Source organism: Cyanistes caeruleus, chromosome 5 (assembly GCF_971803275.1).
Source record: "Cyanistes caeruleus chromosome 5, bCyaCae1.hap1.1, whole genome shotgun sequence".
Lineage (NCBI taxonomy): Eukaryota > Metazoa > Chordata > Aves > Passeriformes > Paridae > Cyanistes > Cyanistes caeruleus.
This window is the reverse complement of record NC_141705.1, coordinates 22,688,558-22,708,662: the sequence shown is the minus strand read 5'-3', so window position 1 is coordinate 22,708,662 and position 20,105 is coordinate 22,688,558. Positions and strand designations below refer to the sequence as shown.

The 20,105-nt window shown below is 39.7% G+C and overlaps 1 protein-coding gene across 8 annotated transcripts in view; it reads right to left on the bottom strand.

Annotated features, from left to right (window-relative positions):
• Positions 1–3,388: 3,388 nt before the first annotated feature.
• KLF3 (KLF transcription factor 3) overlaps positions 3,389–20,105 on the bottom strand; it is a 28,041-nt gene continuing 11,324 nt past the window's right edge. For 4 of the 8 annotated variants that reach the window (XM_086888540.1, XM_086888537.1, XM_086888539.1 and 1 more), the window contains exons 3-7: positions 19,782–19,878; positions 14,089–14,584; positions 13,056–13,206; positions 8,610–8,770; positions 3,389–7,448 (exon numbers count right to left, since the gene is read on the bottom strand). In XM_086888540.1, the coding sequence (XP_086744666.1) occupies positions 7,267–7,448; positions 8,610–8,770; positions 13,056–13,206; positions 14,089–14,584; positions 19,782–19,838 (1,047 nt within the window). In that variant the 5' untranslated portion in view covers positions 19,839–19,878 and the 3' untranslated portion in view covers positions 3,389–7,266. Of the gene's footprint in view, positions 7,449–8,609; positions 8,771–13,055; positions 13,207–14,088; positions 14,585–19,781; positions 19,882–20,105 lie in introns of all 8 variants that reach the window. The other 4 variants (XM_086888542.1, XM_086888538.1, XM_086888541.1 and 1 more) reach the window with 1 other exon arrangement.

Here is a 20,105-nt window from a genome sequence, read left to right as displayed (position 1 = left end):
GCCAAGACATATTGCATCTCACCAGAGCTTATCTGTCCCTGTCACTTGGGCCTGCAACAGGAGTGGGTCACACCCTAGGAGCAGGATGACCCAAGGTGTGACTAGAGCACTTGCTCTACGGCTTTTTGGCTGTCAGTCTGAGCTCTGAGGAGACAAGCACGAGAGGGAGGTCTTTTGCATGGGATAAGAGAGGATTTATTGCTCTGGGGAATATTGGGGGCAAAAGACAGAAAATGTGAGCGTGCAACAGATGAAATAGGGAGGTGGTTCAAAGGGAGGGTACAAAACATCAGCTAATCAGAGATATCCTGGGGAGGGTAAAAGGCAGGGTTCACAAAATCATCATCCAGTGAGGGAGGTGGGGGGGAAATTGGGTCACATGGACGAATCAAGCCTCGAAGTTTAGGGGATTTCCAAAGTGGAATTCCAAGCGTGCGGTGGGCCTAAGGTAGGATTGACAGGAGACTCAGGGTTGATTGACAATGTGGGGTGGGAGGGTCTCATTTGGACCAAACCATCAGCTTAGAACATACCATTAACAAAACACACTTCAACAAAGACACTGCTGGCTCCCACCTACCAGTTCAGGTTAACTGGATAGGATCACAGTAGGATGCCAGGTGCCTGGCTCCTGAGCTTTGGAAAGAAGAGCTAAAATCTCCATTAAATCTTAATTATCACTCAATTATTTCCACACTCATTAAATCCGTGTCTCTCCAATTTAGAGAGGAGGATGTTGTGGGGGACTATGTCAAAGCCTTACCCAGAAATTAAGATTTTGTAGGGATTAGGGATGCTGCTGGCAGAGAGGCTGGACATGACCCAGCCATGGACACTCACAGCCCAGAGAGCCAAATGTGTCCTGGGCTGCATCCAGAGCACCGTGGGCAGCAGGGCCAGGGAGGGGATTCTGTCCCTCTGCTCTGCTCTGCTGAGACCCCACCTGCAGGGCTGCACCAGCTCTGGGGTCCCAGCGTAAGAAGAATGTGGACCTGTTGGAGCAAGTCCAGAGGAGGCCACAAAGATGATCAGAAGGCTGGAGCACCTCTTCTATTAGAACAGACTGAGAGAGCTGGGGTTGTTCAGCCTGCAGAAGAGAAGGCTCTCCATGGAGGTCTTGTTGAGGCCTTTCAGTACTCACATAGGGCTTGTAAGAAAGATGCAGACAGACTTTTTAGCAGGACCTGTTGTGATAAATCAAGGGGTACTGGTTATAAACTAAAAGAGGGCTGATTTAGGTTGCATATAAGCAATAATTTTCTATAGTGAGGGTGGTGAAACACTGGAAGAGATGGCCCAAAGACATTGTGAATGTCCCATCCCTGGAAACATTCAAGGTCAGGTTCAGAAGGGCTCTGAGTGATCTGATTTAGTTGAAGATGTCCCTGCTCATTGCAGGGAGTTGGACTAGATGATCTTTGAGTCCCTTCCAACCCAAGCCATTTTATGATTCTATGATTTTACCTCTCTAGCACTTCTTGACACTTTAAAGTGGGGAATGCTGCCAAGAAACTCTGCGCCCCTTCTTCCTGAAAGCCTTCTCCCTCTCCCAGACATTACAGCCTAAGGACATGATTAGCAGTCACACTTAGTGCTAATGGGCTAAAGGGCACATAGTCTATCTTGTTTACTAGAAAAGAAAAGAGGAAGTAAAATTTCTTAATTCAGGTTTTCCAGTCTCTGTAAATTTAATGCATCAGCAAACTGGGAGTTATGTCCAAAGTAATGCACAGACTGGGGCATGGAGGAGTCCCTCATCTTTAAGACTGCTCTGAAATGTAAGTTTTAGGTGGGTGTGAAAGAAGTTGTTTCTCAAGTCTGCCATGTATATTGTTTTTGAATATTAATGTTGTAAGAGCCCTTTATACTCTGTCCTTTCCACCTTGCAGATCTTTCGTGCACATGCCAAATTATTTCAGTTATTTACATACCATACCATAAACTACAGCTTCTTAAAATACACTTTTGAGTTTCTTTGATAGAGCTGACTCGTTTTATTGTGGTGTGTTGGTTGGTTTTCTTTTTTAAGTAAGCATTTGACAACATTTCTTATCAAGCAACATTGTGTATTGCCTTAGTTAGTGTTCAGTCAGGCCAGAATTTTAATTGTAAAAGATACATTTAAAGTGTTTTTATGACTAAAAATTACAGTAAAGACAGAGAGATCAGTTTTAAATCCTTGAGCAGATTTCTGTGTATGACAGGATTGAACTCAGTGATAGCAAATAAGACAGATGGAACAGCTTAATTTCTCAAGTATGAGAAAATTAACATTACCTTAAATTACAATCCAATGAATTTAAATTTTGCCTTTTTCTCAGACTAAGAGGGACGCCCAGTGGCCATTGAAATTATCACTGCTTCCTGAAAGTGATCACTCAGTCTAGAACGTATGCAATGCTTTTTGACTCATAGGAAACCAGATAAATGTTATCAGCTCAGCAACTGGAGTTGCCTCTTGCAGGTGTGCGGGCTCCAGAGGACAGGTCAGGACGAGCTCGTCCCCGTGACAGCTGCCACGCTGGGTCAGTGGCCGTGACTCCCCTGTGCCATTGGTCCCTCCTTCCTAACCTTAGAAATCAGCAGTCTGATATGAGCTTTGCAATATGCAGTCCTTATTTTCAAGCAGGAGACCAAGAAATTCAAGCCAGTCATTTTCTCATATGCTGATTGCTGTTTGCAGGCTTTTATTTTTATTTTTATTTTTTATTTCTGCTGTACTGCTTTCTCTTCTGTACATCACCATGGCATACCACAGGTGCTCACCAGGCTGATCTGCAAGATCCCAGGCAGCGAGAAACCAACATCCTGATGCAAATACTTCAGCAGAAATGAAAGTGTTAGAGATGCATAGTGAATTCAGCCAGGCTCCCCCTTCTCAGGCATCTGATAAGGTGTGAAGAAATAAAACCCCTTTCTTCTTCATCTCTAATCATCATCTCTCAGCACAGCCTGCAGGTGTGTCTGGAGGTGCACAGGACTCACGTGGAGATGTGTCAGCAGCCTCTGGCACCCCAGCCTGGGAGAGGCTGTGGGGCAGAGCCTGGCACCGGGAGCAGGCCCAGGCAGTCATCTTGTGAGTGATAAAAAAGGCAAACTCACGTGTTTGGTGCTCCACACCTGCCTATGGGCTAATTAGAATGCCCTAATTAGAAGCGAGTAAAACATTTTTATGAGCTTGCCACTAAGCGTGCTGCTCCTCCAGCACAAATTCCTTGTGTTCCTGCCCTGGGCCCCTTGGCAGGAGGCCACATGGGAGGTGGCCATGGGCCGGGCAGAAGGGCCACCCAAACGTCCAGAGCCACAGGGGTCTCCTCCAGGCTGCCTCCGACCCCAGCACGGCATCACTGCTCCTTGTCATCCAGCGCGTGACAACATGACCACCAACAACATTCTGAGTGTTTTATTAACAAGTATAATACATATGCACTGTATACTAAATATACTGAATACACTAAATATACTAAATATAGTATGAGGACTGTACAGTACAAATTTATGTTCACAGTTTGACATGACAAAATGTCATTACTGAATTCCCATTGGACTACCAAAGTAGAAACAGTGAAAGTACATTAAACATTCACATCTTTAGTAAGAAAAGATTACCAAAATGTCTCTGTATTTGCAAGTTATAGTAATGCACGCTAGAAACCTTTAATTAGCCATTTCGTCTTATTAGCTTATAAAATATATTACATTTTATTTTAAAAATTCTGCATAGTTTATAGAAGTATTAAAGTAAATAAAAATCCTTGCTATATTTGCAGGTGAGAGATGCTAAGCAAAAAGATTATTTTGACCTTCTAAAGTACATTAAGTGCTAACATCTGTAAAATATAATGAAAACTGGTGTAGCCCTCTTAAGAGATGTAAAATGCTTTGTAAATTTTTTAGAAAGGATTTGTATTCATCTATATGTTGCTAACCTTGACAGAGACGACATATTTGAACAAGATGTGGCATTAGAGGTATCACTGCAGAATGCTGCGTCTATATTTAAATAAACTACATACATTAATACCTGCTTAGTTTCTTGCAATTGTATTAGAAACTAGTAATTTATTATAATCAAATGGCTTAAGCAGGCACATTTTAGTAAAACAGTATTACTGCTACACACTGCACAGTGCAATACTGTTAGGAAGTAAAGGGGGGTTTACATATTCTCCAGGATTAAGATTTTGTGTCTAAACTGGCTATTCTTCAGGGTATAGATGGAATGATTGGTTTTGGAAAGTATTTAATTGAGTATATTTAAAAATTGCAAGGTATCCCTCAAGCCCAAAGCTTGTTAAAATGAACCAATGAGCTGGTTAAGATGTAAATTTACATTCAGATAAAAGTGTATTTGTTTGTGACTTTTTAGACATCCCACAAAGACACCACAGACAAATGAAAAATCCTACAAGGAAGGCCTCATCATGTAATAATATCAAATACTTATATTTAATATTTAAATTTGTTGTCCTAATTCGCAAGACACATGGATGAAATTTGAAAGTTCCACTCAATCTCCACTGTATTTGACCCCATCATTAGCATAAATATTTTCAGGAAAAAGGTACATAAGATAATGAATTAACATGACAAATAACCTAGACTAAATTATCTGAAGTAACTCTTAGTTACAAAGAAGTTCTGCTTTTAGGTTTTAAAAAATATTGATTTAAAAAATATTAAAAAACATATTAATGAAAACATTTTATGTAAGCCTCAAAAGCAATACACAGCACTAGAAAGAAATGTTCCTTAAACATCCTTAATTTTCTAAATTTGCATTTTTAAGGTAAAAATGGGACCAGTTTCCATTAAGGTGCTTATATTTATAGTATCTGATTTTTTCCCCTCTACAACAGAACAGAGAAATGTTTTCATCCCAGGGTACTAAATGTCTGTAGACCTGTGACTGATGCCACAGGGCTCCCTCTACACAGCCTCTCAGCCAGTGATGTGTCTGGATTTACAAAATTACCATTAAAACCTAGAGCAAATTCTGCTACCAATGACAAAAAAAATGTAAAACAAGTCCACATTCTGGAACAGCTGCTCATTAAAATCAGTTTCTTTCCTACAAGTTTCTCAATGTCACTAACAATCTGGCCCACCAAGAAAGAAAAAAGACCGATTCACGTGCCAGGTGTTTCAGCACCACAGGTGAGCAGATGAGGCACTCACAAGACACCAGATATAGCCCTGTGGAAGTGGTGAAGATGTATGGAGCTGAAACAGAGCAACTGCTGTCAGAGCGTTTTTCCACAGGAAGTACAGACCCCTCCTCTAATTTCACAGGCATATGGATGTCAGAACAGCTGGTAAAGCCCTATCACCAAATAAAGGCTCTTTGCACTCACACTCTTGAATCTTCAAGAGTTTTGGCATTAGGCTCCACTGGATACAGAAGCACAGTCTACCTGCTCCACAAGCTCAAATATACCCACCTGCAGATGGACACTCCACCTGTCTGCTGCAGAGTTCTATGAAACTCTTCCTCCCCTCACGCCTCCATTGTTCACTGATTTTTTCCACAAGAAAGGAAATGCTGACTTCAGTATGTTTAATGTACAGGGAATGGTGGTTACCTTACACCGGGCACGGAAGGAAAATGCGCTCGTGTGTGAGAGCATAGAGAAATACATCCTGTTTCCTTGCACACAAAAGAACTGACCAAAAAACTGTTACCTGCCACAAAGTCTGCCAGCTAATACAAACAGAAACCTTCCTTTCAGAGGGCTCCCAGACAGGAACATTTCTAGGGGCAACTGCAGGTTGAAATAAATTTCTTATACCTATGGAGTTCTGTTTGCTAATAGGCATGGTTTTAATGCAATAGACACATCCACAGGGAAGTAGTTGTACCTACCACCAAGAGACTACAAGAGTCACAAATCAGAGTTAGGAACTGGATGATTTGGTATAAGCTTTTATCCAAAACAGATACATGACTAAATTTATCATCAGAAGTACTTCAAAACTGATGCCATCTTCTCATAAAAACATTGTGGATCAATAATTTTAAATACTGTAGTGTATTGCAGTGGTACTCACAACAATACAGTTGAGAGCATTTTTGACTTAAGTTATTTTCTGAAGTAAAGCAAAGAGAAAAATTATTTAAAAGAAATGCAGGGGCACAATTGGAGGTGGATAATCTATATTCCTGAAATGAGGTGCAATAGGTTTCCATGAATGTCATTTAATGCCAAATCACAGGAGAGTACCATAGAATCACAGAATCACAGAATATGCTGAGTTGGAAGGGATCTATCAGGATCATTGAGTCCAACTCCTGACCCTGCACAGGACACCCCAAAAGTCACACCATGTGCCTGAGCGCATTGCCCAGATGCTTAGCTCAGACAGGCTTGATGCTGTGACCACTTCCCTGGGAAGCCAGTTCCAGTGCCCAACCACCCTCTGGGTGAAAAACTTCTTCATGGTAAACCCCCTTACTCAGCTTCAAGCCATTTCCTCAACTGTGTGTGTTCCATTCATACACTTGCATAGAAACCAGACATACAGAGTCACACCAAGTCTTCCTTTAACAAATCCACTGGGGAATTATGCAACAAAAACAAGGATATATACTACACTATAATACAGATGACATTGGTTTAGATGCACAGTATTAGGTACGGACCAATTCCTGCCCATTTTTCTTCTTGACTGGGGAAAATGATACTATGACTCAATCTTTCTGTAAAGTAATTATACTGTTTAGATTTATTTCCTCAGCATTACTCACTGTTTGGGCAGAAGGGATTTCTAAATCAGGCGTCTTTCTAAAACTGTTGTATTAACCATACTGCAGAAATCAGCATATCTGGGAGAGTCCATTAATTGCATTGTTGAGCATAAAATGACAGTGTATCCCTTACAGGGTACATAAATAACAGTCTCTGGCAAGGACTAGCATTTTGGATATTCAATAACATTTACTATTTTATCAGTATATGCTGGGTTGATTATACGAAGAAACCAACAAAAACTGTTGGTTTAAACATTCCCTTATTCACGAATGAAATACAATAAACATACTGAATGCAGAAAGGGTTTGCTTAGCATCCCCTGGAGAAAAAAAAGAAGTGTTCACATTCTTTAGGTCTGACCCGTGGCAAGGACATGGAAGGGTTAGATAACATCTGTTACTGACCATACGTAAGCTTTTAATGGTATAAACTCAGAGATCCAGACCAGCTGAATCCAAATTAAAATGCATGTGTAAAAAACAAAAGAAGTGTGGCAGGAGTCAGGGACAGAAGACATTCAGACTAGCATGTGGCGTTTCCTGTGAAGAGCAAGATGGTCCGAACGTGAAAAGCTACGGTCACAGTCTGGACACTGGAAGGGTTTGATTCCTGTGTGCTTGCGGAAATGCCGCGTTAGTTCATCGGAACGAGCAAACTTCCACGTGCATCCCTCCCAAGTGCATTTGTATGGTTTTTCTCCTGGAAAAGGAAACACAGAAGCGGGGATTTAAGACATGAATGTATCAGTTTTGATCACGTAAGTTCACACATACATCTGACAGATTTATTCTTTGCATTGCCAAATTTCAGCAAGTACTTCAATGCTTACTCAAAAAGCCTCCAAACAGCTCAAAGCTGAAGAGTACTCTGCGCTATAAACTCTGTAGTCGAAGTTAACTGACCAAAAAATTGTCACCTGCCACAACTTACTTTTCATTGTCTCTCTGTTCCTGTCTCTGCCATATTAGCACTGGTTTTGTCTTATGAAACCCAGAAGGATGAAGGTTTAAGCATTTGTTCAAGTATTTTCAAAACATGGATCAAGTTTTCTAGATTTCTGGGGAAAAGGACTGTGCTACCATAAAGTACAACAGGCAGAAATCTTCTGATTTCTGAAACTGAATGTAGTGTAAATGACTGGCATCACTGTTTCAAGTACCTCAAACTCACTATCATTACTAATATGTCATCCTCCTCCTGTAACACCACTGTATTGCCCAACAGGTAAAGGGCTGGCTTGATGCAGAACAGACATGAACTGGGCTCCATTTTTCCTAAACAAGGTATCCTTGCAAAAACCTTGGATATGCATATATTCATTCAGCATGCCAAGATGAACATTTCTGTGGAGAACAGAGATGGGGATGTCTGCTGGAACACTCATTCAGAAAAAAAGCACCACTGCACCAGTGGTTATCATCTCCACAGAGCAGATGCATTTGCATCTGGCATACAGTCCAGACTTCTGCAAACAGGCTACTCCCATGGAAACCAAAGTCAAATTTAACAGTGATGCCATAGGTGAGCCAGTGCAATTTGAAGTGATTTGGTGTTTACAGGGTGTGCAGATTGAGTAAACTGCAAGCAACTGGACACAAAATGAGTGAAGAACCAGTATGTAAAACACATCAGCATGCACTGTGAACCTGTTCTGGCTTACAGTATCTTGTTGTAGGTTTTTCTTACTATGTCCTCTATCTTTTTCTCAACCTATAATTATTTTCACAATAATGCCAGATCTACCTTCTGTCATTTTATTATTTACACCTGTGGTCATCTGACAATTAGCAGAAATTACAAGCTTAGCCCACTATTTCACCATAGTAAATTGAAGAAAGAGAAGAATATCTATGCTCAAACCTGTATGGGTTCTTCGGTGAGCTTTCAGGTGGGAGCTTTTAGTGTAGACTTTGTTGCAGCCTTCATAATCACATCGATGTATTCTGCGTTTTCTTTGTGTGTCTGGAGATTCCACAGGTAAAGGTCTCTTTCCTGGCTGAACTATAACTGAAGGGTGATTCCTGCAAAGTCAAATTAATGTTAAAAACATTTAGCACAGCAAACCTCAGCTAGTATGATTCATAACAGAGCCTTTTATTCATTACCACTCTCTCTTGGCAGAAAGAACAACATTACACGCATGTCGAAAAATTCAACAGAGTTTAGCAAATTTTGTGTATTTTAGCAGTAGTATTTTTAAATGTTTACTCACTTTGTGGCATGATGTAGCCATTTTTACTACTTGCTAGCTCTTTTTTAAAACTTACAGAGGAAAAACCCCCTTCAACTTTGTGTTTTTCAGTCCAACCTAGATTTCTTAAACCCTGAGTGAACTCTTCTTGTATTTGTTCACTATTTTTTTTCTTCAAATACAACTAATTTGATTGTAATTGGAAACAGCTATTCCATATTATTAAAGAAATTGTATCTTTAGGGTTTCAAAGCAGAACTCAATCTTTATTGTTCCAGCCACTCCTTCAGAATGTAATTAAGAATTTCCTGTTTGGTGCTGGCAGCAGGGTGCGGCCTCCCTGTACCACTGACGTCAATTCCTAAAAGTAGAGCTTAGCCTGCGTGGCACACCCACAGGATGTCTGAAGTTGTCCCTCCACCTTCATAAACATAATTTTTCATTTCAGAAGCCCACAGGTACAGTGCAGGTAAGACATATACAAACTACATACGGACTTTCGCAACAAACCCATGAATGTTCACGTGTGCGAAAACACACAAGCTTCTTTGAAGGTGTCTTTGTTGAATGACACCCCTACTGTAAAGTGGGGACAACCTTGATTCCTTCTTCCACATCAATCTTAGAAAATGTTTGTTTGTATGTTTGTCAAAAAGGTACATGCAGAGTGTAACGCGCAGATATTAGCATTCCTTGTTGCAAAACCAGCTCCTCCATGCAACAGAAAGGAGCTTTCTAGAAATTCCATCTTTTTTACGTTAGTGTATTTCAGTTGTTTTTACCAATCAACTTATGTTTTGTAACACCAGGTTCTATTGCTTACTTACCCCAAGTTCCTTTAGGGCCTAATTTTCAGAAACACCGAATTCCTACTTCTCTCAGCAAAATAAAGGGCGTGTTTATAATAAAACATGTTTATATAAAATAAAGACAGAAAATCTTGTGCTTGGCTTAAGAAGGAGATTCTTCTATGACCCCACAGCAGTAGGATGGGAATTACTGATATGGGAAAAATTGAATTCTGTTATTGATTCTTTTCTTAAGAGTTAGAAGCTGGAAACTGGGAGCCAAATTCTCTTTCTTGGGTGGTTCTGTGACCATTGAGTGATGTACTCTTCAAGTACACATTAAATCTAGCTAAAAATATTATAGTGGCAGGAAACCCCAGATGGTGAAGTTAGACAGAGATGTACACACTCTTAAATAAGAAGGCAAGCTTCTAGCTTCCAAAGAAACGGCTCTCTGAAGCAATGCTCAGTTTTAATGCCGTTGCATACCAGTCTTTTTGGAGAAGCTCTGGCTTAGGACAGCAAACAGACTTGGTTCAAATCATTACATGTGGAGTCTAGTCCTGGACATGATAATATCTGGGAAAAGGGAGAAGAAGGATATTGGCCATACACCATCCATTTGTGATTTAGATTTTCAATCTACAAGTGTCTGGAAAAAGCACTGAAAATTTCTCCTTTTCCCCTTATGGGAGAGGAGGCTGGCAAGACAACCAAATGTTATCAATGATCAGATAGGGCATGGCAGTTTTAAAAAATGGTTAGGGTGGTGTCAAATTCAGAGGTAAATATAAAGTAAGTGACAATAATAAAAGCACAGCCACAATTCTTTCATTCCCTCTTCTACAAACAGATGCAAGCTCACGTAAGTCTACGCATTTAAGTGTCACTCCTAAATAGGTATGAGTATCTTCCAAAAATTATGTTAAAACTTCAACAGCTTTTTCTTCTTAACCACAGACCACGCTATGTTGACAGCATGAGTTAACTTTGACACTTGTATGAAAATATGTTAATAAGGCTCCTTATATTTGGCCAGAGATTATTTCCTCAAGTTTGATTTTAGACATAACTGCAGTTACATCAATTATCAGATGTACTAGAAAGTTCAGCCATCCCTACAGAAATGCCACCACCATTATTTATAGATAGATATACTGCCAAAAGCTACAGCAAAGTAAGTCACTTCAGTGAGACTAAAGGTTTCCTATGCCCCTTCAATGTAGCTTAGGTGTCTGAATAGTACACTTTGTGTAGTTGGAACCAATGCACAGCGATAAAAACTTCAATGCCTAACTATAGCTTGTAAAGCTGTGAGACAACATTTTTTTAAAATAAAGGTTTAAGTATCTCATCTTGTAACTTTTGTGAGTTGTCTATGCATTTTTTTTAATGATAAGAAATACAATTTATAAACTTCTTGGTTTGGACACAGAAGAACGTGAACTTGAAAGTGCTGGCTCTAGGAGCATGGACTAGATCTCCACAGGACTGCTATACAGCAATTTAAGCTGTTAAAATGCAAGGAGAGACTCTCCATGAACATAATACTCTGCATGGGCAAGCAGAGGAGATGCTTTGGAAACATGGACATACAAATGTTTTCTGTAACAAGGCTATCTACACGTTAATTCTATACCATTATATGTACCATGAATACCAATTATATACCATATAACCAAATTTTACATTCTTTGCTCAGTGAATGGGTTTCCTGGGGAAACTAGACCCATTGGGAAATAAATAATGCAAATCACTAATGCAGGTGACAAGTCTGCAGAAGTCTCAGCCCTGGAGGAAGGGTGTGGTACCAGCCAGGAACAGCACTTACTGGTTTGCTCTTGTTAAAGACACTTAATGAAGACAAAAAATAAACTGAACCATTTGATAGTCATGACCTAGCAGTAGTTAGTTCCAGCTACATGTAGACCTACCTGACTCCCTTGTGTGGTAGGTCCAGTATGGAAGGTAAGTTACCAACTAGTAAACAGCATGTTTACTATTTTATGTTCATTACAATAAAACATTTAAGGTGATTTAAAAGAAACAGCATATAGTTTATAAAAGCTAGCTGGCAACTAACTGCAAAGAGCCTGCAGTCTAGGAGCTGCATCTAGACTATCTGAAGACAAGAAGGGGTGCCTACAAGAAGGCTGTTGTGGAATGTAGCCAGCCCTGGTGCTGTGGTGTGCTTTTGAACCCAATGGCCATGAGCAGGAGGAAGAATTCTAGAGGAAATAGAGGAGACCACCCATCCATCCTATGCTTTTCTGTCTCTCTCTGAACCATACTCACACTGGGTTTACAGTGTCTGGCTTGAAGCTCTCTTTCCCTTGCTCTATGAGGTGAGGTCAAAGACAACCACCTCAAGGGTGACAGTGAGCAAGAGGGAAGTGCAAAAATGGATTCTGAGGTTCTGTGCTGTGAGTCTTGCCCAGCTCTCAACTTCAGCTCCTGCCACAGCCACACTGGCAGCCTGCCTGCCTACCCAGAGCATGGCCTGCTGAAGGATGAGCCAGGCTCTGGGTCATTCCATGGTTTTAGTAAGTTGACAGGACTTTCCCTAGGAAAACAGGAAATGGAAGGGTGCCCATGGCTCCTCAGGTACTTCCTTGAGAACTTTTTAATGTTTTCAATTAAAAGGTTTATGCCCCAGACCTAATTTCTTCTTCTAGCCCTTGTCCTTTCTTCTGCAAACAGCACTGTTTTAAAACCCATTATATCTATGATCCAGTTCATGCAGTGGCCCCAGTTACAGATATACCAGCACAATGAGTTCATACTGGGATGGAAACAAGTTGCCATGAGGGAAGAAAGCCTCAGAACAATGGCCTCAGGTAAAAATGCAATTTCACTGGATATACACAGAACTTGTAAGCCTGAAGAGGTTCTTCCCACCAAGTGGGCAACACTTTTGAAAAGACAAAGAGGTCCTCCAAGAAGAGAAAGTCACAACACTCATTTTAAGGAAAGGTATTTCAAGTAACTTCTTTCAATTTTGCTGCTGTTCTTATATAAGTAGGTTATCACTGGCTCACTGGGAGTTCTACTTTCAGTAAATCGTGGAATTGGAAGCTATCATCACTTCAGTAATGCATTGTATAAATGGCAGATCTATTGCGATGTATAAATATGTATCAATTCCTCTATTGCTGAGTAAGGGAGGAAAGAAAATTAAAATCACATTTCACAGTGACAGTGGTGGGAGGGATGAACGTTTTCCAGTATTTTATCACATGTTCAAAACAGCACAAATCCTTCCCACTCCTCAGAATGGAACTACTTTCCACTCCTCTGCTGATCTTGGGACTACTGTTAGCTACTTACTCTTGCAACATTACTTGCTGAGGAGACAACGAGGTCATCATTGGAGGTGACATTTGTTCAGGATAGAAGTCAGTCTTCGATGGTTCGCTTCCTGGCTCTACTTTGATTGTTTTCTTGAGTGTGGGCTTCTCATAAGACTCAATGACAGGCACTGTATGGGAGAGGGTAGGAAAGGGAAGGCAACACATAAAAATTATAAAGAGTTATGAAGAGTTATGGAAATAAATAGTATACATAAAAATCTGTAGTTAAAAAAAATCTACCAGTTCTACATTTACTGTGACAATTTATACTAAATACAGAATCTTTCAGTTTTAGTTATCTCCTGATGAACTCTGATTCAAAACATTTCTATTCGTTTTCATCAGTCTTATGTTATTATCAGTCCAGATCTCAGTAGATCAATAGTTTATGTAGATACAACAAGTGCAACAGAGCTGGTGAAGGGTCTGGAGAACAAGTCCTGTGAGGAGCAGCTAAGGGAGCTGGGGTTGTTTATCTTGGAGAAAAGGAGGCTCAGAGGAGACTGTACAACTGCCTGAAAGAAGGCTGTAGCCAGGTAGCAGTCAGTCTCTTCTCCCAGACAACTAGAGACAGGACAAAAGAAAATGGCTTCAAGGTGCACAGGGGAGGTGTAGTTTGGACATTAGGAAGAATTTCTTCCCAGAAAAGGTGATTAGACTTTGGAACGGGCTTCCTAGGGAGGTGGTGGCATCACTGTCCCTGGAGGTGCTTAAGGAAAGACTGGCTGTGGTGCTCAGTGCCACGGTGTGGTTGACCAGGTGGTGTTCAGTCACAGGTTGGACTCAATGATCTCAGAGGTCTTTCAAATTTAACAGAGTCTGTGATGCTATGACCTTGCTAAGTCTGGTAAAATATTTACACAACAAATTCTATGCCTGTTTATTTTGGAAGAACTGGAATTATGTTCCACTTTTTAAAATGCAAACAACCCACAAAAACCAAGTGCTTGGATATTTGTGTTATTTTGTTGGGACGAGACAGCATAAAAAGGAATTCTGACAACACCAACCTTGCATGCTACTTGGAGTTTCCATCTCATCTGCAAGAACTGTGGACACCATGATGGGCTGCTGGAGATGGGGAGCATACATGAAAGGAACTGGCTGGACCACAACAGGCTGTATAACTGGGAGTATCCCAGGGCTTCTCAGTCCGTGTCGTGAAAGAGCAGCGGCCATTACAGGCGGGATTGTGATTGGCATAGAAAGAGGCTGTACTCCTGGGGGCGATGGTGTGAATTTACTGAGAGGTGAGCTGGGTGAGGACAGAGTCAATCCAGGTGAACTTCTCCTATGCGCAGTCTGAAATTTTAGAGGGGAAGGAGAACTTCCAGTTGAAGGTGGTGAGCTCCGTTTATTTACCGTAAGGTCTACTGGCTCCATCTGGATTCCATTTGATAGTCCTTCAGGATTTGAGTAGAATTTATTGTGCAACATACTTGGTGTAGAATAAATGACGCCGTATTTGTTTGGTTTCATTTGGTCCAGGTAATTGGATGGGTATGACTGTCAGAAAGAGTGGAAAAGAAATACAGAAAATCAAATAATAAATCAACACATACACACAGCTACTGCTGAAAAAGAAAGGCAGTCACTAAAATAGGCAAAATGAAAAAGTTTCAAAAAAGCACATTAATGTACTTTCTAAATAAAAGTGAATTAAATAAGGGTTTTAACACACAGGAAGTTAATCAAGTTCTGATTCACTAACTGCTTCAGAAGCAATGTAAAACAGATTATGAAAACAAATCTTCAAGGCTTATTCAACTACTTTTCTCCCTTTAAAACTGCCTGTCATATATTCAGCTATACCTTTCTTATCTGACCTGAGAGATACATCTGCTATGCCAAGCACATAACTATATACTGGGGATCATCAATTCTGGCAAGAGTGGAGTACAGTTGAGCTTAGAACTGCAAGTAATGGGTCCCAATAAACTGCTAAACCAATTGAAAAACAATCATCACTAAAGAAAGGAATTACGAATCTGAGCCCTACAATCAATACAAAATACTCAGCTGAACTATGTAAGTAATGGGTGAGAAACTCAAGAGTACAAAAGGTAAAATCTAAACCTTTGTAAATGATTTTTTGAGATGTAAAGCATATAACTAGCCAGTCTAATATTGCAAAATGAATACAAGGATAAACATTTTGTGTTGGAAGAATATCCCTGTTAGTGGTAGCTAGCAGTTTCCATGACAATATAAATCCCAAAGTTAATCTTGACCTATGTGATGATCTCCACAATTTAGTAGTAACTTATATATACACACACATATATATATATGTATGTTTGTATTATATAAGTAACACACCTGTATCTAGAGATTTTTGTAAACAAGGAAGTATTAACATTAACTGCAAAGTGCAGTATTATTAAACAAATATCCAGATCAAGACTGCATTTAAAAATTGTTGAAAACTGAGGTTGTTTACTAACAGCTAACTCACAAGGATTAACTACGTTTAGTTACTGTGTCTCACTGCTAACACAGCAGTGTTTTTAGTTTTTAGTTGTGTTGTCACCTTTTTGAAATAAAATGCTATCTTTGGATTTTAGGTAAGTAAACTAATATTAAGAAACTAATTACTTATTTGGCACCAAAAATATTTTGATGAGTGAGATTTCACAAATGTTCAAAATGGTATAAAGTGAAACAGATCAGAAGTATAAAACTACTGTATTTTTATAAAATTATTTTGGTAATTATTTCAATTCCTTTTCTTCCTGGGGTGAACGCTTCTGTCACTGTCAGTACATCTTCCTGGTTTCTTAGCTCTGTCTTCCCTGTGAGGGAACACATGGCTCATTTTAAATGTCAATGTTAACTGGAGGTATTTTTATAAAATGACACAAATGTAATTTTCTTCTTTTCAGTAACTGTTTGAAACATTGAGTTTAGAAAATATTAGATTTTCCTCCTGCATTCATAGCACTGTGAGAAAACAACAAAGCTGAGTCAGTCCATAAAACACTCAAATAAAGCAGCACACACAGTGGTGATTAATCTTCAAACAGTAAATATTACATTAAAATCTCTGAAAGTTATATATTCTCTTTATGACTATTCTTGTAAATTCCATCTATAGAAATATTCATTTTTGATGGTAATTAGTGTGTCAGAATTTTATTAAATGCCACTACTGCAGTCTACTGTCTGTAGACTTGCCAGCACGGCTCAACCAAGCAATGAAACTATTAGCACTTTAAATGATGGAGACCACTAAATATTGATATAATTTAATATTTAACAGCATTTAGTATCTATTAAATCTGATCAAATTATGGGCATGGCCAAAAAATCAAAATTTTTACAGGTAAGAAACATTAAATACTTCCGTTAAAAACTCCTGTTATTGGTTTACAGTACAGAGCTCACCCAGCTTTAACAAACTGTAAACATTCCACCACTAAGCATCAGTGCATTTACATTGCTGCAGGCTTGTCAGTGATGATCACAATGTCATTGCCTATGAATTTTTCTTCCATTGCAAGAATGCCAAAAAGGAAAAGGCCTGTGAAATTTAAATCTCTAGGAATGTTTTTGGCCAATGAGTGTATTAAAGAACAAGCACCCCTAGGTGCAACCTTCTCCTAACACCTGGTTGGAATTTAAGGAATAACTGCATGCTCACACAGTTTTGGATGGGTGAGTAAAAATGCCAAGATTCAGTCACATACAAAGATAAAACCCTGAAGTAGTTCCACAGGTGCTTTGTTCCTTTGTAGCTGTGCATTCTGCAAGGCCAAAGACTGTAAACATTTCTAGCTGAACCTGCTTATATATATTATAACACTTTAGACCCCATTATGTTATATACTGCATTGGCAATATTTAGATACTGTATTATCACTAAATCTAATCATCCTGACCCACATAATCAGTGTCATACTTCTTGCACCCGACCAAGACTTCTCTCTATTACACTGCTACACAGAGAAAAAACTGTTTATTCCAATTCAAACAAAAAAGCAACTTGTTTCACCAAATGGTAACTGGTATTTGTCCAAATGTTTCGTACCAAGAGGTAGTCCTTTTGGAAGGACTTGGATGACTTTGTCAGTAGTTCATTCAGAACTATCATAATATATATTCAATAATTCATTTCAATACATGACATGAGCTGTTGGTAGAGTGATGAAACAGTGTGGGTGCAAGCCTCAGTCACCTGAGAAGTATAGTTAATCCTTTCAGCCACACACCCTGAAATACAGTGCTGTCAAAAACATTACTAGTTTCCTCCTTCCACTCCAATTACTGCCATACTTTAAAGACAAATAGACTTTACACCTACAGCGTACATTCAGATGGAAGACCAAGTTATTCCTAAGGGGCTTTATTTAATTTGGCCTCTAATTATTCTATCAGAATTAAAGATGCAATACAAATAATCCTGATTTTAGATTTCCGGGTTATGTTAGCCCATACTGCTCTGCTTAGCACCTCTCGACATCACACTAACAGTTTCTTATTCCACCTCCTCAAAAGATGGTCAAGAAAACTAACTCACTCAGTGGCTGCTATCCTTTCCCTGTGCTCTCTCCATATCATAGTACCTCCCTTTAGAGGCGTCTCATGGGAAGTTTCTGCTGTGGCACCAGGGCTCCAAGGAAGCCACAAGACCAAGAAGAGCAGGGGGGCTTGAGGGCTTGCGGTTAAGTGGCCTATGTGCGTACAGAAGCTGAAACACACATGGTCCTCAGCCTGAGGGAAAACAAAGTAGTGCCCAGTGATGGAAACTTCACTCAGAAACCATACTTTCCTCTGGACTTTCTGCTTTTTCTTTTCTGCCTTTTTTTTTTCTCTTATGCAATGGGGCAAAAAGAAAAACATACAGATGTGGTAAAATGCTCTGAGTAGTCTTTAATAGCTGGCCAGAGTGATTACACTGACTTATGAGAAGACTCCAGAGGTCCAACGCATGGAAGGCACCACATCACTAGGAGAAGGATATAATACAGACTAACCAATACTTGGAACTCTAGTCTTGAAATGCTCTTGGCTCAGAAATGCTCCCTTGCTCTTCCCACTGCAGTTTTTCCTTCATCTGCTGGTCTGGGAAAGACTGCTGGCTCCTCTCTTAGCGTGTCTTTTGAGGGACTGATCTTGCCCATCTGGCAGGAGCACCTTACTGTTTGGGGCAGTTATGTTACTTGTGCAGCACCTCAAACCACTGCATAATCTTCTTTGGGAGATGAGGGCAGACATGCACAGAAAGCAACCCAGAAGACAGCAATGACACCTCTTTTGTAAAATTGACCTCTTCTCTGACTTCAATGCACACCATCAGATAATCTTAGACTACAATACATAATCACCACTAACCTTAACATAGTTACACAATAACTGTGATTAAAGTGAGAGACAGGCTGGCCAATACTAAAGTTCTTTCTTGACCCAAATACTGAAATTTGTTATACTCATACTTTCAGTGACAGGTATTTTTCTATCATTACTATCCAGCAAATAAACCCCACGAAAGTCAAACTGTAATTTTAAAATGCAGATAAATTCCACTCCCAGAAGTGTTATTAATAGCACTGAAGAAATCAGCCTGCTTACAGATGCATTTAAATTTATGAAAATTACTCTTTATTTTAAATAAAACAGGAAACGAACTTTCCATTGAAAGATGCCATTCAGAGCACAATGCACTCTGAGTTATGTACACTGACTTCACCCTTCTAATAGATCAGCCGTTCTAGGGGTGTGGTTTCATGTTACACTTAATCTGTTTTTGCAGGCTACTGCTGAAAGGGGAGGTCCTGTTCTCTCATCCCCCCTTCCCTTTGCTCTAATATTGAGCAGCTGCACAGAGTGAGTCAGATCAGCTTCCTGATCTGACCATAAGATGAGTATTTTTGGTGGATTAGCAATTCTGACCATTCAGTGAGCTGATCCAAAGGTTCCAAATCATTCCAGGACCACACAATTCCTCAGTCACACAAAGGAGACACAAAGCTGGTATGAGGGAGCAAGGTCAAAACCTTTCCTTTCAACAGCAACCTGTAAAATCACAATTCCCATTGTAGTGCTCCCACCTATGTGTCCCTGCTGCTGTTACTTACCAGATTCTTCTCTGAGATGACCCTCTAAGTTCATGGAAAATCAACCCAATTTTAAGGAAGTGTCTCCTCTTCCCCTTTTTCCGCCACATTCCTTCTCCCCTAGTTCTCATTTGCTCATTTGGTAAAGTAGTGCAGCCAGTTTACCCAGCAAAAAGCCATTGTTGGTTTGGGTTTTTGCAAGATTAATTTTCTCCTGTTTAGAGTAGTTAGCCATGGGCATGTGCTACCACAAGCAAGAGAAAAAGAGAAAAAGGCACAGCAAGAAGCTGTTCACTTACTTCAAAGGTGTAACATTGAAGCCACAGGCTATTGCCACTTCACCATGAAGCATGGCAACTTCATTTCAACCTCCATCAGCAGCATAAGCTACAGAGATGATATTTACAGAGCAGTGGCTCAGGAATATACGGATGGTCTCTCCTCTCATAGGCAACTGGTCAGGTCATTTAAGGCAATAAAGTAATAAACTACAGAAAGTTTTCCTAGAACGTGAATCTGATTGCACTAAGAGCAAAATATAGCTTCACATGCTTTCCTAAGCTAGTCCAAAGCTTTATTACATCTCATTATGATTTTAAAGGTGGAAAAACTATAGTCATCTCTAGGGCAATATATTTGAAAAGTCTTACCACTGAAACAGGCTCCATGGCTTCTTGCTTGATAGGGACTGGGTCAAACATTAGCATCTTTTTTATTCACCTGTTCTGATGCCTCTGAGGTTCTGTCCTACTGGGGAAAAATAAGGTGTTAGAAAGCCACAGGAAATACCCAAATCAACTTTCTGAATTGTAGAGAATTTACTATTTTGTCAGATTAATGTGAATATTTATTTACATTAATATTTTATTTAACACAGATTTTTAAATCTTTGACTGAATTTATTGCAGTTTATTGGGGTTTTTTTTCTAAATTGCTATCGAAACAAAGGAGCTCACTTTAATGAAAGTCAAACT